This window comes from Pseudorca crassidens, chromosome 14, assembly GCF_039906515.1.
Source record: "Pseudorca crassidens isolate mPseCra1 chromosome 14, mPseCra1.hap1, whole genome shotgun sequence".
In the NCBI taxonomy this organism is placed as follows: Eukaryota; Metazoa; Chordata; class Mammalia; order Artiodactyla; family Delphinidae; genus Pseudorca; species Pseudorca crassidens.
In genome coordinates this window covers 69632172-69648224 of record NC_090309.1, presented here as the reverse complement: position 1 = coordinate 69648224, position 16053 = coordinate 69632172, and the positions used below count along the sequence as shown (strand labels likewise).

Below are 16053 nucleotides of genomic sequence, written 5' to 3'. Positions count from 1 at the left end.
AAAAAAGGGCGTTAGGTATGGAAGAGATTTGAAGAACACTATGAACAAACTATGTCAATACAAAAAACCTAGATGGTGTAGGTAATTTCTTGGGAAACTTTAATGACCAAAATTGACTTAAAAATAAAAAGAAATAGAAACCTAGAACAAGCTAATAGCTTTAAATTGATTTAGTCAAAACCTTTCCCCGTAGGGTACCAGACACAGGTTTTATAAGTGACTTTTACCAGTGTTTAAGGAACAAGTCATTTTTGTCACGTACAAACAATTTAGACATTTTATGAGTCAAAATCGGACAAGTATAGTCAAGAAAATAACATCTCAGGCCATCCTCAAATATCCTAAGTAGCAGATTGATTACAGAAGTGCTTAAGTAAAATAATATGTCATTACCAAGTAGAATTTATTTAAAGATTGTAAGATGATTTAGCATCAAGAAATCTGTTAATGTAGTTATTACCATGTTAACAGGTTATCATGAGCACTGTCTATTATTTTAATAGATACAGAAAAATAATTCAATGAAATTCTGTCTTAGTACATCTCATTATTTGATAATCTAGTCACACCATTGAAATATTCAGATAAGCAAGTTTACTGGATACCAAGATCTAGCAAAAAGGAGTCAGTAGCATTATTATGTCTCAATAATGTATTGTATGTCCATAATGTCCCGGTTAGAAATGTCTTAGGAAAAAAGATCTTATTCACAGCAGCAACCAAAACTATGAAGTACCTAGAAATACCTCTAAAAAATGAAACAAAACCTTTATAGAGAAAACTATAAAATATAACTGAAGGACATAAAAGCATACCTAAATTAATTAATTATACTTTTTGTGATTTTTCCCCCCCCTGGTTTTATTGAGATATAATTGACATATAACACTGTGCTCGTTTTAGGGGGGTACAACATAATGATCCTATATGTATATATTGTGAAATGATCATCACAATGTTTAGTTAACATCCATCACCACACGGTTATAAATCTTTTGTTCCTGTGATGAGAGCTTTTAAGGTTGACTCTCTTAGCAGCTCTCAAATAAACGTTACAGTATTGCTAACTGTGGTCACCGTGGTGTACATTATCTACCCAGGACTGACTTATCTTATAATTGAAAGTTTGTGTCTTTTGACCTTCACCCATTTCCTCCACCCCTATCTGACACCTCTGGCAACCACCAATCTGTTCCCTGTATCATTGAATCTTGTTTTTGTAGATTCTATATGTGAGTGAGATCATACAGTATTTACCTTTCTCTATCTGACTTATTTCACTTAGCACAAAGCCCTCAAGGTCCATCCATGTTGTTGCAAAGGGCAGGAGTTCCTATTATTGCATGGCTGAATAATAATCTATTTTGTGTGTGTGTGACATTTTCTTTATCCATTCTTCCATCAATGGACATTTGGGTTGTTTCCCTGTCTTGACTATTGTAAATAATGCTGCAGCGAACATGGGAGTGCAGTTATATCTGAGATCCTGATTTCGTTTCCTTTGGTATATTTTTAGAAGTGGACTTGGTGGATCATATGGTAATTCTATTTTTAATTTCTTGGGGAGTCTTCATACTGTTTTCCATGGTGGCTGAACCAGTTTACATTCCCATCAGCAGTGCACAGGGATTCCTTTTCTCCACATCCTCGGCTTAGTTTTTTGTTTTTAATTATTTTTTTAATTGAAGTATAGTTAATGTACAGCGACTTAGTGTTTTAGATGGGATTTTGTTAGGGTTTTGATACTTTGTCCTGATCAATGAGATCTTGATGGAATAGTATAATACATGTACTTTTATGCAGATAAGAATATAAACAATGTTCCTTCTTGGTTGATAGCTGAATATATTTCTAAAAATAAATTCAGGAATCTGATTCTTCTTAGCTTTCTGGGCTCTGTCCTCTGCTTGATCACAAAGTTAAAGCTTGTTTCCCCCTTCTTGCAGAATCTTCTGAAGAGGAATCTGATGATGAAATAGCAGATAAGGATTCTGATGTGAGTAATTTGTTCCCTGGTACATGAATCTGCCTCATATCTTTGTACCCTGTAAGAACGAGGCCTTCAATCATGCTTTCCTTGCTTAATATCTCTACCAGGATAATTGGGATGAAGATGAGGAAGAGAAAGGAGGTGAAAAAGATGAGGATGTTGACGAAGAGGAAGAAGAGGATGCTGAAGAAAAAGATGAAGAAAATGGTGAGGACAGAGACGTGGCAAGTGAAAAGGAATTAAATGGAGATTCTGATTTAGATCCTGAAAATGAAAGTGAAGAAGAATGAACAGAGGAACAAGTCAAATGAACTATGGAAACTGGCTCACCTTACCCACTGCTGCCGAGTTCTCCTATGGAGGGTTGTCTCCGTGACAGATGCCAAGGGCCGCTGCACATTTCCAAATTCCTAATGGTGGCTCCCATGCCACTTTGCTGTCTTGAGCACCCCAGACTTAACTGTGTAAATAAGAGTTTCATTCAAATGTTAATAAACTTTACACAGCAAATAGATACATTTTCTGCAGTGTACTGACATGAGTGTCCAATATATGGTATATTTTTATAATGTAATATCCTGGTATGATTGGTTATGCCAAGAATTGATGTAAGTGAAGATAAAGACATTTCCCATGTAAGGGTCAAGAACTGGACTTTTGTGAAGGAGTCAGCTCTTATCTCAGGTTGGTATCTTTCATCACATCCTGGTATGAAGCAGCACTAGTGAAAAAATTTTAATTTGGTACATTTTCATAAAATGTGAAGGGATAAACTAAAGACTGGAGTAAAAATGATTGTGACTAAAAAAAATAAAATCACCAGTATCCCTAGCTTCTCTATTGACTGGTAATCTGATTTGAGTCAGATTGAATATTTGGAGTGCTTCCCCAAAACAACCACTTATTTTTTAAGCTGTCATGTGAAGTATTTTTTTAAAACACAGAAAAATTATGATAATTTAAAAACTAAAGAATTAGCCATATTGAGGATTTTTCTTGACTGCAAGTTGCCTGTAAAGAATCATCAGTGTATAGATTTAGAAGTGCTCGTTACCTGCAACTTTTTAAAAGATTCAGTTACAGCTGCTTTTGAAGAGGTTTTCATTTTTATTTAAATTACTAATGGGTCAAAGAACAGTTGTTTATTTTTTCTCTTTGGTTTTAGATATTAATGATAACCTTGTTGGAATTTTTTTCCAAAGAAAATATTTTTATAATTCCATAATTTAATGTGTTCCTTTTCATTACCCACTCTTGGCAGTGTTAGGGTATGTTTACCTTAAAATAAATCCGACTCAAGATTTTTTATGTATGTATAAAGAAATATTTTGGTGTGCTACAAAAGCCTTCTCAAATTATCAGTAATTTTTTTTTGTTTGTTTGTTTTTTTAAAAGAATGAGCCAGTATTTGCTTAGTGCTCTCTAGGGAACATGCAGATGGAAGCTCAACTCTAAGAAAGGGCTGGGGAGATGGGTTTATTTTTCCCACGTGTGAATATGTAAAACATAAAACCATTATCTCTGAGGGACTTCTGATATCGGTGGCAGACAGATTTCTGTGCTCAACTAATAGAGCTGGAGCCATATAGAGCATCTTGGGAAAGTTAGAGTCAGCTACTGGTGTAATGTATAGTTATATTTGTCTATAAATGGAGCTGTTTATGGCAATTTAATACCATTCTCTTTGTAAAGTGAATAAATATTCATCTTTACCCAGTGCTTGTCTTGTGGTATATGTAGGGGAACGCAGCCACAGGTTTGTGCTTGTGGTGTGAAGGTTTTAAAAAAATCATCTTACTCCACTAGCATTAATAGATAAATGCTTTCAAGGCTTTTTGGATAATCTAGCATTTGTAACAAAGTGAAGGAACCAAGAACTTTGTTAGGAGCTAGTGGTTGTTTCTTGCCCCGCCTGGCAGGGCCGCGCTCCCACCACCCGAGGTTGCGGTGGCAGTCACAAGGGTGCACGTGCCCATGGCTCAGGCCGTGTCCTGTGGCCTGGGTCAGATTTCCCCCCGCACCTGGCTCTACCTAGAGAACGGTAGTAATTGCTTACTGTTTCTTGTTTTAGACAAATCCAGAGTTAAATTACAAACTTGTTGCAAAGACTTTTCTAGTTTCAGGGTATTCCACTCCTAATCCAGACAACAAAGTTTTGAGTATGTGGTGGTGTCTTTTTTGAGGTTAATTTTTCTTCCTAGCTTTTTTATTTTTAATAATTAACCGTCTCTTCATGATCAAATCAAGGATCACATATTATATTTGGCTGTCATTGCTTTGTTAATCCAGAATATTCCCCATTCCCGCTTGTGTGTGTTTCATGATTTTGATATTTAAGTAAGTCCACATAAATTAAGCTGTGTTACAGAATGTCCTACAGTCCAGGTTTGTCGGATTGCTTCCTTATGATTAGATTCTCATTTAAATGTTTTTTGGCAAGAATACTAAATAGCTGGCGATATTTGAGGTTAATTTGTAAAAGTAAATTCTTTTTGGGCATAGATGAGTATATTAGTATGTTTTGATGTAAGTAGATGTTGAGGCTTCAGGTTTGGGATTTTTGAAGCCTTAGTGCAGAGGGATGTTTGAGGGTCAGAAATGGGATCTAGGGACTTCCCTGGTGGTACAGTGGTAAAGAATCCACCTTCCAATGCAGAGGACGCAAGTTTGATCCCTGGTCGGGGAACTAGGTTCCCATATGCTGTGGGGCCGCTGAGCCCATGTGCCACAACTACTGAGCTTGTGCGCCTCAACTAGAGAGGCTGCATGCTGCAAACTACAGAGCCCACGCACCCTGGAGCCTGTGCGCCACGACTAGAAAAGAAAACATGCACACAGCAATGAAGAGCCTGCATGCCTCAACCAAGACCCCATGCAGCCAAAATAAATAAATAAAAAGAAATAATAAAAAGAAATGAAAAAAAGGGATCTGGGTAGTGAGATAATTTGGGTACATTGATGCTATATATGTAAGGCTGTTAAGATTTTTGTGGAGGTAAATTCTCAACAATGTACATTCATTCATGTAACATATTTATTGATTGTCTACTCTCAGATTAGTCCGTTGCTTGGTACATATACATCACTGAGTAGCAGTGAATGACAGTGAATAACTAACTAATAAGGAGCTGACATTCTATCAGAAGTATGCAATAAACTAACTGTACAAGGTATAGGAGTAAATGAATTCTATATAGTATGTTAGAAGATGGTGACTTCCGGGGGGAAAGGAGTAAGGGTGTTGGGATTAGGGAGTGCAGTTGCAGAATTAAATATGTGATCAGGGTAGGGCTTATTGACAAGAGATTTGAACATAGACTAGGCGGAGGTGAGGAAGTTAGCTAAGTGGGTATCTGTGGAAGAGTGTTCTAGGTGGAGGAAATGGCATGAGCAGAGGCCAGCACATGTGTGATGTGTTGAAACCACGAGAGGAGACCAGTGTGACTGCAACGGAGTGAGAGGTGATGGGGACTTAGGCCAGGGTAGTAGTAATGGGCTTGGTGATAGTTGGTTAGTTTCAGGGATTGTTTCTAGTTTAGAGCAAGCTGGGTTTCCGAGAGGTGTGAGGAAAAGGGGGGGAGTCGGGTATGACTTGCTGCAGCACCAGGATGAAGCTGTGGGTGGAGCAGCTTAGGGGAGGGAGATCAGGAATTGGATTGCGGACATACTAAGTTACAGGTATCTGTTAGGAATGCAAGTCCATACCCAGTTGATTTAAGGGGTGAGTTTGGATGGAGGGTCAGTAAAGCCACAAGACTGGGTTTGCTTCTCCAGGGAGTGAATGTGCATAGGAAGAGCACCCAGCGTCGGAGGAGAGGAGAAACCGCAAGGGACACAAAGGGGGAAGGTGAGGTAGGGGAAATTGAGGTTTACTTACTCTACCATTTTCTTTTAATTCTCGACATCCTTCAGCTGTAGTTTCTTTGAGCTGTAATTGATATTACTGGTGGATCCTTCCCGGCCGCAATGGCTTTTGTGATGCCCTTCATGTGACTGCTTGTTGATCCTTTCTTGGAAGGCTACTCGGGCATAACATTTGTTCTCTTAATGCAGTAGTGTTGTGGTGCCTTTGTGGCACCTAGGCACTGTCCCTCGTCACGTGTCCAAGCTGTACACTGGATCACAAAACCGGCGCAACGAGAGACCGCAGCGGTGTAAATGGACTAGCAGGCATCATTCGAACAGGAACACAGTAAGGAAGAAAGCATAGGGTAGGTGGCGCTCTCTCTTCTGTACAGTGCTGGCTGACTTGGTGTGAGAAAATGGAATTGTACTTGTCAGCACTATAATGAATATTCATATATGTGTGGGTAATTTTTAAAATATGAAAATAGTTCTGAGAACAGGGTGATTATAAATCGCACTTTAGCAGGTGACGGATGTCAAATGGAAAATCCAAAAGTTGAAAGTTACCACTTAAAAAATTACCTATCTGGCATATTCTTTCCGGGTAATAGTGGCTCAAAGGCCAAGGGAATATTATTCTTTTTGGACGCTAAAGTTTAAAAAGGATTTCCTAATGGAAATAAGTATGTAGGAAAACATGTTGTTACAGCCTTGCCTTTGGCCTTGTACTTTCTTTTGTTCTAGTTTGAAAGAGGGGAAGGGATGTGGTTGTCTGGCAGTGCAGTCGCTGAAGTCCGAGACAACTTGGCTGTCTCAGCTGACCCTGTGCGGGCATGATCGTCCAGAACTGGGCCACTACTTCCACAGGATCAGAAACGTAATTTTGTCCTTGTCCCTAGACTTGATGTATCAATAGTTTCATACAGTCAGAACATCAGCCAGGCTTCCAAGAGAAATTGGTATTTAAATGGTGTATTTATTAATAGAAATACACTACACCTCTCCAGTGGAGCAGTGTTCATGTTGGGTGGTGACATGTCTCTTTTTGCACAGGAAGGTCACACAGTAAAAACCAGTTTTATAACTGGAAGATTATCTTTGCACCAGAGTGTGGAATTGGAAGAGACATGAATTGGATGGTTAGTGGACAGTGTGTAGCCGGTACTAAAGGCGTTGGAATTCTTGGCTTCCTTGCGTGTTGCTCTGACCCTTCTCCTTTTATTTTTATTTATTTATATTCATTTTTTGCGGCACGTGGAATCTTTTAGTCGCGGCACACATGTGGGATCTAGTTCCCCGACCAGGGATAGAACCTGGGCCCCCTGCATTGGGAGTGTGGAGTCTTACCCACTGGACCACCAAGGAAGTCCCCTGACCCTTCTTTTAACAGGACCGTTACTGTGGGTGGAATGTCGGTGTTTGGGTCTCCTCAGGCACCCACTTAGGACTGCCCGTTAGGGTGCATTCTAATGATTCAGGGACCATGAGTACCACCAAATATGGTTACACCTAAGAAACAAATTTGCTATTTTCTGCCAAACTTTGACTTCATTAATTATCCCCAACCTGGCAAAGTCTGCACTTCCCCACCCCCCAATTTTTTTTTATTATTATGGTAAAATATACATATCATTTAACCATTTTTAAGTGTATAGTTCTGTGGCATTAAGTACATTTCCATGGTGGTTCAACTGGCAAAATCTCTTATTTGGTGATTTTGGTGGAAGGATCAGGTTCAGGAAATGAAAGCGAATACGAATACAATGAGTCTGTTGTGGAGACCCCAGAGTTAGGGCCGACAGCTCCAATTCTGGGTCCGAACTACAACATGGCAGTGATAAATCTGCTTAATTTCTTTTTTCGGTCTGTGACAGGAGAGTAACGACAATGCTGTTTGTGACAAGGATGCTGTGAGAACTGAATGGAGCAGTGTCCGTGGGACACTGAACACGAAAGCTCAGTTCGTGTTAGGCATTTTCCAGTATGGGAGAGGGGGAGGGGCGCAAGTTTTAAGGGAAACTCCTTTCTGTCTCTGACATTTTTTTTTTTTTTTTTTTTTTTTGCGGTACCCGGGCCTCTCACTGCTGTGGCCTCTCCCGTTGTGGAGCACAGGCTCCGGACGCGCAGGCTCAGCGGCCATGGCTCACGGGCCCAGCCGCTCCGCGGCATGTGGGATCTTCCCGGACTGGGGCACGAACCCGCGTCCCCTGCATCGGCAGGCGGACTCTCAACCACTGCGCCACCGGGGAAGCCCTCTGACATTTTTTAGAAATTCAGACAGAGCCTTATGGGTAAGCACAGTCCTCCTTTTCCACAGGTGAAAAAGTGAACTTAAGTCTTTTTTCTGTAACGCATTTTAAAAATCTGTTGTTTTACAAGCTATGACATTCATTGAGTATATTTTGGAACATATCAAAAGCATAGGGCTTCCCTGGTGGCGCAGTGGTTGAGAGTCCGCCTGCCGATGCAGGGGTCACGGGTTCGTGCCCCGGTCTGGGAAGATCCCACATGCCGCGGAGCGGCTGGGCCCGTGAGCCATGGCCGCTGAGCCTGCGCGTCCGGAGCCTGTGCTCCGCAACGGGAGAGGCCACAACAGTGAGAGGCCCGGGTACCGCAAAAAAAAAAAAAAAAAAGCATAAAGAAGGAAAATAAAATGTTAAGAGAGGTTAACCATTTGTAACGTTATGGTGTATCTCCTTTTAATATTTTTCTCTTTGCATGAGTGCATACACATTTTTCTTATGAAATTGGAATCGCGTATTAATATTATTCTTTGTCACATAAAATATTGTTAATTATCCCTTGAAAGAAGAATGCTTGTGGTTCTACCTTATTAAACTTGAACTTACTCTCCTATTATAATTTGTTATAAGTAGTGCTACGGTGAAGTTCTTACCTTTTGTATTTTTCTTTAAATGTATCCTTATGAGATATTCCCATGAGTAGTGTTACTTAATTAAATACATGAATATTCTCTTCAGACTAAAGAAATTTGCCAAAACCCTTTTCCAGAAAGGTTGTGTTGATTTTCAACCCCACAAAATAGTGTGTTTCCACCTCATCATGAACCTCAGGTCACCTGCAATTCTGTTGCCACTTGTATTTCTTAAGAGTATTGTGGGTTCAGGTTCTTGTCCATGCTTAAAGGGATTGTCTTATTTACCTGTAAGGGCTTTTTATATGTTAAAGATACCTCTTGCCAAACAGATGGCACAAATATTTTTTCCCAATTTGCCTTTTATCATACTATTTTCCTTTATAGTTTTCTTATTTTTAAGCTTAATAAATTTCCCCCTAGGAAGATAATTCTTGTATAATATTTTGTTCTAGTCGTTTTATGTTGTTTTTTTTTAATATTTACCTCTATAGTAACTGGTTGTGATGTATCAGTGCATTATGAAATAAAGTATGTTGCAACCACCATTTTTCAAAGTAGAAAAGGTAATTATAGAAAAGATTGGTACATTGCATGTAGTTAAGGGTAACTGTTTTAGAGGTTGCAACGTAACGTGTTTCTGTGGGTAAGACGTTTGAAAGCTGCTGCTCTCATCCATATGGAATTATTTTTGGTATAGCTGTGAGATGAGGCTCTAACCTAGGATTCCCCTGCACACACCAGTATTTTCCACACTGTTGAATACTGTTTACTGTGGACTGAATTTGTGTCTCCCTAAAATTTGTATGTTGAAACCCTAATCCCCAATGTGATGTTATTGGAGATAGCGCTTTTGGGAAGTAATTAAGTCATGAGAGGGGAGCCGTCATGATGGGATTGGTGCCGTCATAAGAAGAGGAACAAGACAGCTTGCTTCCTTTCTGCCGTATGAGGATATGGTGAGAAGACTGCCATCCGCAAACAGGAAGCAGGTTCTCACCAGGTACCAGATCTGCCGGCACCTTGGTCTTGGACTTCTCAGCCTTCAGAACTGAGAAATGAACGTTTGTTGTCTAAGCCACCCAGCCCATTGTAGTTTGTTATAGCAGCCTGAACAGACTAAGACCCTCCTTTCCTATCCCATAGACTTGTGCTTTCTTTGCCATATGGTAGGTCTGTTTCAGTGCTGTCCATTCTATTCTATTGATCTCTCTTCTTGTGCTTTGTAAGTCATTTTGTTGTTGTTGGTACCTTTTTATACTTCTTTGAAATATTTTCCTAAATATTTTTGCCTTTTCATTCTTCCATATTATTAAAATAGTAAAGATTCTTTGGTTGTAAGAAACAAAAACTTACTAGATGCAGCTTAAGCAAAACAAATGTAGTATTACAGTTTCAGAGAATCTGTGTACACAAGCGTAAACAGCTGGGGAAGAACCCTAGTGCCTTTGGGTGGTCCCTTATTTGCTGCCCTCTGCTGCCCTCTATTGCCTCAGAGTTCTCTCTGGCTGCCTTACAGTCCAAGTCTATGATGTTATAATCCAGCCACTTGCTGATTCTCAGGAGAGCTGGATATTCTCTGCCTCTCCAGATCCCCTCTCCACCTTTCTCCGTCTGCTCTCCGCCCTCGGTGGTTGAGTTTTACAAACTGCATCAGCCCAGCTCCCTTTCCTGGCTTCTGGGAGGGTCAGCCAAGTGGGTGGTACTGGCAAGTGATGGGAGGGTGGGAGGAGAGGAGGTCTGAGCATTTATTCCCCCGGGTGAGCCCTTTGCCCACCACCTCTGAACCCCTTCTCTCCCCACTTGCAATGGTTTATATGCAGAGGTAACCACTGTTATTTTACATTCTGGATCTCTCCAAACCTTTCTCTATGCATTTGCATACCTACAGATGTGCTCTTAGGAATTAAGTAGTTTCTTTGTTCCCACATAAATGGTATCATACTGTATGTAGCATTCTGCAACTTGAATTTTGCTTTTTATTACTCAATATATCTTGGAGGGCTTTCCAAGTTAGTAATATAGAACTATTTCATTCTTTTAAACTGCATCAGGATCAGCTGGCGGGCTGGTGAAAGCACAGATTGCTGGGTCCCACCCTGGAGTTTTTAAGTCAGTGGGGTGGGGAGGGGCAGGGAATGTGCATTTCTAACAAATTCCCAGGTGGCATTGATGCTGCTGTTCTGTGAACCTACTCCCTTTTGAGAACCGCTGCAGTGGTTTTAGGCTGTTGAGCCATCCCCTAATAGACACTGAGGTTGTTTCCAATTTCTCAGAAAAATAAAGAAGGTGGCAGTGACCTTGTCTGTACTGGTGCATGTGTACCGAGATCTTCCTAGGGTGGGTATCGAGAAGGGGAATTCTAGGTCACAGGGTATGACCTGTAATTTTAGTAATTACTGTCAAATTGCCTATCAGTGGGCTATAGCAGGTTACAGATGAACTTTCAAATAATTTTCTCCCAAGTTAAAAATAAATCTGATGGGAATTTTGACTGGGCTTGAGATAAACCAACAGATTAAGAGAATTGGTTTTATCATGGAGTACTATAACATTAAAATTTGCTTTTCTCATTTGAAAAGTAAAAAATTTCCTTTTCTCATTGGATAGGCATATAATATGATTATTATTTTTTAAGAATTGGGAAATGGTGACTCCTGCTTCGACCTCCTTAGGTTGGGATAATTACATTGGGAGTAATGATCTAGTTGCTCCTCTAAGAGTCTGTGAGCATCCCAGCCTCGGCAAAGTACATAAGATTCTTATACATCATATTTACCAGGCTGTTACCTCATGAATGAATGGTTTTGTGTGTTAATTCAGCAGGATAGGGGAAGCACTGGGGTCTGTATAGGTGGGAATCTTTTCATGGGGAAGGAATTTTTTCGCCTCTCTTCTCCCACACCTGGATTCTCAGTGTTTCGCATACAGTTGATTGCATTTGACACACAGCATTGGAATGTCCCTGGGATTAGGGCTGTGACAAGTATAATGCAGGAATGGGGATGAGTAGGAGGATACAGGTAAGCAACTAATTAGAATACAAGGTAGAATGAAGTAAGCGTCATTTACTTTCGCAGGTGAAGTGCTGTGGAAGCCAGGAGAAAGGAGAGACTGATTTACTCCCAGCCAGGGATCAGAATTGAGGACTTGAGTACAGTGACCCAAGCCTTGAGGGAGGGCCTTCTAGGAAGCAAGGACGATTACAGTGAGTGGCAAATAGATGCTTAACAGGCGTGTTCTAAAAACCCCAAACCTCAAACACCTGAAAACGCTCTAAAAAACTCAAACACTTACAGGGGAGGTCCTTGATTCAGTTAAGTGGCAAGTTTTTCTCAGGTGTCCCCAGATGGCCCTTTCTCTCTCACTAGACATGCTGTGTCTGGAGTTCAGAGCACATGTGTGTTGCTTCTTGTTCTTGCTTGAATTTGCTGAGTTTAGCGAGTGCACTTAACACCTGGTCACTGTCATCACATTTTTCTCCTATCCTCACCAGATTGCCTTGGTTACTTTCTCAGGTTAGAAGGACGATGTCAATGTGAAAAACGACCATTAGATGTCAGCCTTGCTTTGTGCAAATTTTTTCTTATCGCAGAGGAGGCATTTTGAGGAAAAGCTGCCAGTTGTGACCTCTTCCTGTGTAAACTCCCATGATGGGTGGGGGAGTTTGTTTTCTGAACCCCACCCCTGGGCTTGGCCCAGAGAAACCTTGAGATGCTTCCAGCTCTCTTTCTTTTCTGGTGACCAGGTCCCAAAAGAGAACCTTGAATGTCCCTAGCCCAGCAACATGCATCATGAGAGGGACCGAAAATGAATCCCAGTTTAGAGGAGATCGGGTCTCTAGGCTGTGGGCTGGCACCTCCAGATACCTGGGTCTGTCTTGTAGGACTAGAGGGCTGGCCCCTGGTAACTTTAAAGGTAGTGTGGGTTTGCACGTTTGTACGTGTGTGTGAATGTGTGCGCGTGTGTGTTCATGTAGGGTGGGGGAGGAGGGGGAAGAGCTCAGACCTGACATTCGTGGTTGATTATCTACCAGCAATGGTACTGAATTATTCTTGTACATGACTTCATTCAATCCTAACACAGCCCTTTGTTAGGACGCTTTTTCAGATTAAGAAACCAAAGCTCAGAGGAATTGAATAAACTTCCCAAGTTAATTCAAGAGGGGCAGAGCAGGGGACTTCCCTGGTGGTGCAGTCATTAAGACTCCGTGCTCCCAATGCAGGGAACTAGATCCCACCTGCATGCCGCAACTAAGAGTTCACATGCCACAACTAAGGAGCCTGCCTGCCGCAACTAAGACCCAGTACCACCAGATAAATAAATAAATAACTATTAAAAAAAAAAAAAAAAAGAGGGGCAGGGCAGGGTTCCAACCTAGCTGTGACAACCTCAAAGCAGAGTTCCAGGTGTCCCGAGGTGGGCGTTCAGGGGCAGGCTGAGGCAGGGCTGTGGGGTGGGAGGGCTGCCTACACCCGGGGCCCCTCTTCAGAGAGTATTTGAGGAGGGCACATATTTTGGGTTCAAACACTAAGTGTGGTAACTCGGCCGTTTTGCCTTCCTCTCTCTCTCTCCTCGCCTGGAAATGGCACTATTGTTCCCACCAAACACATCTGAGCAGATGAGCTCTCTGACTTAATGGAACCCACATTCCAGGATTGGGAGCCGACCCCCTCCCCAGTCCCCCTGCTCTGGTCTCTCCTCCCTACTCAGATGCTGGCCCTCCTGCCGAGGGCTGTTCATGTGAGGACCAGACTCTGCCCAGCTCCCTTGGGAGCAAGGTGGACCCGGAGTGGGGCACTGGCTCCCTGCGGGCTGTACAAGGTACAGGGCGGTTGGGATTTTGTCTTTGGGGCCGACATTCTTTCCTGGGAGACTCCATGTTTGTTTCCTTTCCACCTGAAACCTGAGTCCCTTCTGTCGCCTTTTTCATTCCTGTGGTGTTGGTCACCATGGAACCTCTTTAGCCATTGCTTTAGTGGAAGGAGTAGACAACGTCAGTTACCTCGGGCCACTCCTCTCCCTGAGTGCGGACACCGAGGCCGGGGGTGGAGGAGCCAGCCATCTTGGGCGATCCAGAACTTCAGGGGTGAGGACGGAACCCTGGTCCCCAGAACCCCCTGGCTGTTAGCCCTTTAGGTCAGGGGCTGGCTCTTCCAACAGGGGACACACTCCTTGGTGCCCAGGACAGTGCCAGGTCAGATGGGGGTTCCGTGAATTGTGCCTCAGGGGTCAGCACTAAGTACTGTCCATGCCAAACCCGAAAGCTTTGTCCACATTTGGAATGGAATTTCTGATCCTGGTTTTTACAGTTTGGACGTAGATCTTTAAGTTCCCACCAGGTCCTGGGGAGGTGGCACCCACTGCTCTCACATAAGACATGCTTGTCCGTCCACAGCTGTGGACACCTCCCCGTGGGCAGGCACTGAGGAGGTCCTGCATGTAGACCCTGCGGGCCCGAGGGCTCAAAGGTGTGGATGCAAGCGGTGGGCAGGCCTAAAAGGGGCTCTGCCGACTGGGTTGCCTGGGCAAGCTACGGAGTGGGCCCAGGTGTCCCTCAGGGAACGGGGGAACCTGGGCCGTCTTCGTCCGCCAGGGAGTTTGTGGGGAGTCGGGTGGAGGGCCGGCTCGCTCAGAAGGTGCCGCTGGACCTCACGTATCTGTACTCTGAGGCAGCTCCAGATCTCCTCTTTAGCCTCCTAGACGTGATGCTCTGGGCAGACTGAGTAGCAATATCCACTTTGGCAGCCTAAGGTCAGAAACAGGGCTGGTCTCTTAGTATAAAGGGAATCTGAACTATAGCCCAGTGGTTCTCAATCCTGTTTGAACATCAGAGTCACTCAGAAGTTAAGAAAAACACAAAACAAAAAACCCCAAACAGATCCCTGTGGCTGCTCCCTAGAAAACTCTACCTCACTTGGGGCCTGGGGCGAGGCCTGGGAATCTGTCATTTTCATCAGTTCCAGGAGACTGATCTGCGGCTGAGGTGGAGAACAAGGGCTGCAGCTAAATGTCGCTTTTCCACGTGGAATTCGCACAGAAAGTCTGCGCTCTGGTTGGGAATGGGTAGCAGGTGTCTGTGTGGCCTGCAACCCTCACTGCCCCCAAAGCCTGGACTCCAGCTCGCTTGCTTTAATTCAGCCGTGGGAGGTCTGTCCCCCCAGGGATGTTCCTTCTGGGCTTTGCCCAAAGCAGCCACCTTGCCAGTGTCTTGAGTCTCTCACTCAGTGGGGCGAGGAGTGGGGTGTTGGGAGCCGTGGAGCAGAATCTCCCTCCACGTTGCTCGAGAGAAGTACCGTGTCCCTCAGCTATTCCTGGCAGCTCGTCACTACCATGAGACCAAAGCCCTATCCCAGCTGTCAGCAGCTCGTCACTACCATGAGACCAAAGCCCTATCCCAGCTGTCAGCAGACAGGGGGTTGCCTTCTCCCCTGATCGTGAGGAAAATTCTCCTCAGACAGAGAACCCGGGTGGCTTGAGGCTGTAATCAGCGGGACCAGGCAAAGGCTGGGCTGGGGCCATGCTGGCTGGGCCGGGCTGGAGCCACTGTTTGGCCAGGAGGGTTGCTAGGAGCCGCTCGGCCTTCTGGGGCCTGGGTGGGGACACGGCGGGCTGGCTTCCAGACGGAAGGCAGGTTTTCTCAGTCCCTGAGTTGGGATTTGTTGCTCAGCAAAAGGAAGTTGGCATTGCATCCTGCCCTGTCCCCAGATGATATCTCGAGGGACCTACTCTCGAGTAGAAATTGGGAGATTTGGGAGATGTGGCCTTTGCCCTTGATTTTATCACTGATCAGCTCTGGCCATTCACCTCCCTGCCTGTCAGGGTGAAAATGGGTCACTGTTATCTCAGCAGAGAATTTAGAAAATTGTGTGAAGTCACAGCATCTGCGGGGAGACCCTTATCACATGGAAAAAGAATGAACTCAGATCAAGGGCGCGAGCAGATGACTGACCCCAGAGGGTTAAGGGAGGCTGGGAAGGGCTTGGCGTGCTCAAGCGGTCGGCACAGGACACTGAAATGGCTGAGAGGGGCTGAGGTTGGCTTGGTCAGCAAAGTGAGAACAAGGGCCAGGAGCCTGGTACAGATGGAGACTGGCGCACCTGAGAGAAAACTGGAGAGCTGGCCTCCGGGGAGGCCCTACCGCGTACCTGCGTGATAAGAGGGGTCACAAAGCTTGACACTCAGCATGAGCTTCCAGGGCAGCTGGCAGAGCGATGAGGAAAGTAGCAACTGATGGGGAAACAAAGTGTCAGACTCCCCCTTGATAAACTCCACCTTCCCCAAGACCCTGAGTTGTCCAAGAGCAAAGGCGGGTTCATGGGTTTCATGGACACTCTTCACA

At 43.8% G+C, this 16053-nt stretch overlaps 1 protein-coding gene across 1 annotated transcript in view; it reads left to right on the top strand.

Moving 5' to 3' along the window:
• WDR43 (WD repeat domain 43) overlaps positions 1-3702 on the top strand; it is a 47249-nt gene extending 43547 nt beyond the window's left edge. The window contains exons 17-18 of the mRNA XM_067703355.1: positions 1947-1996; positions 2098-3702. Of these exons, the coding sequence (XP_067559456.1) occupies positions 1947-1996; positions 2098-2280 (233 nt within the window). The 3' untranslated portion in view covers positions 2281-3702. The remainder of the gene's footprint in view (positions 1-1946; positions 1997-2097) is intronic.
• Positions 3703-16053: the final 12351 nt, after the last annotated feature.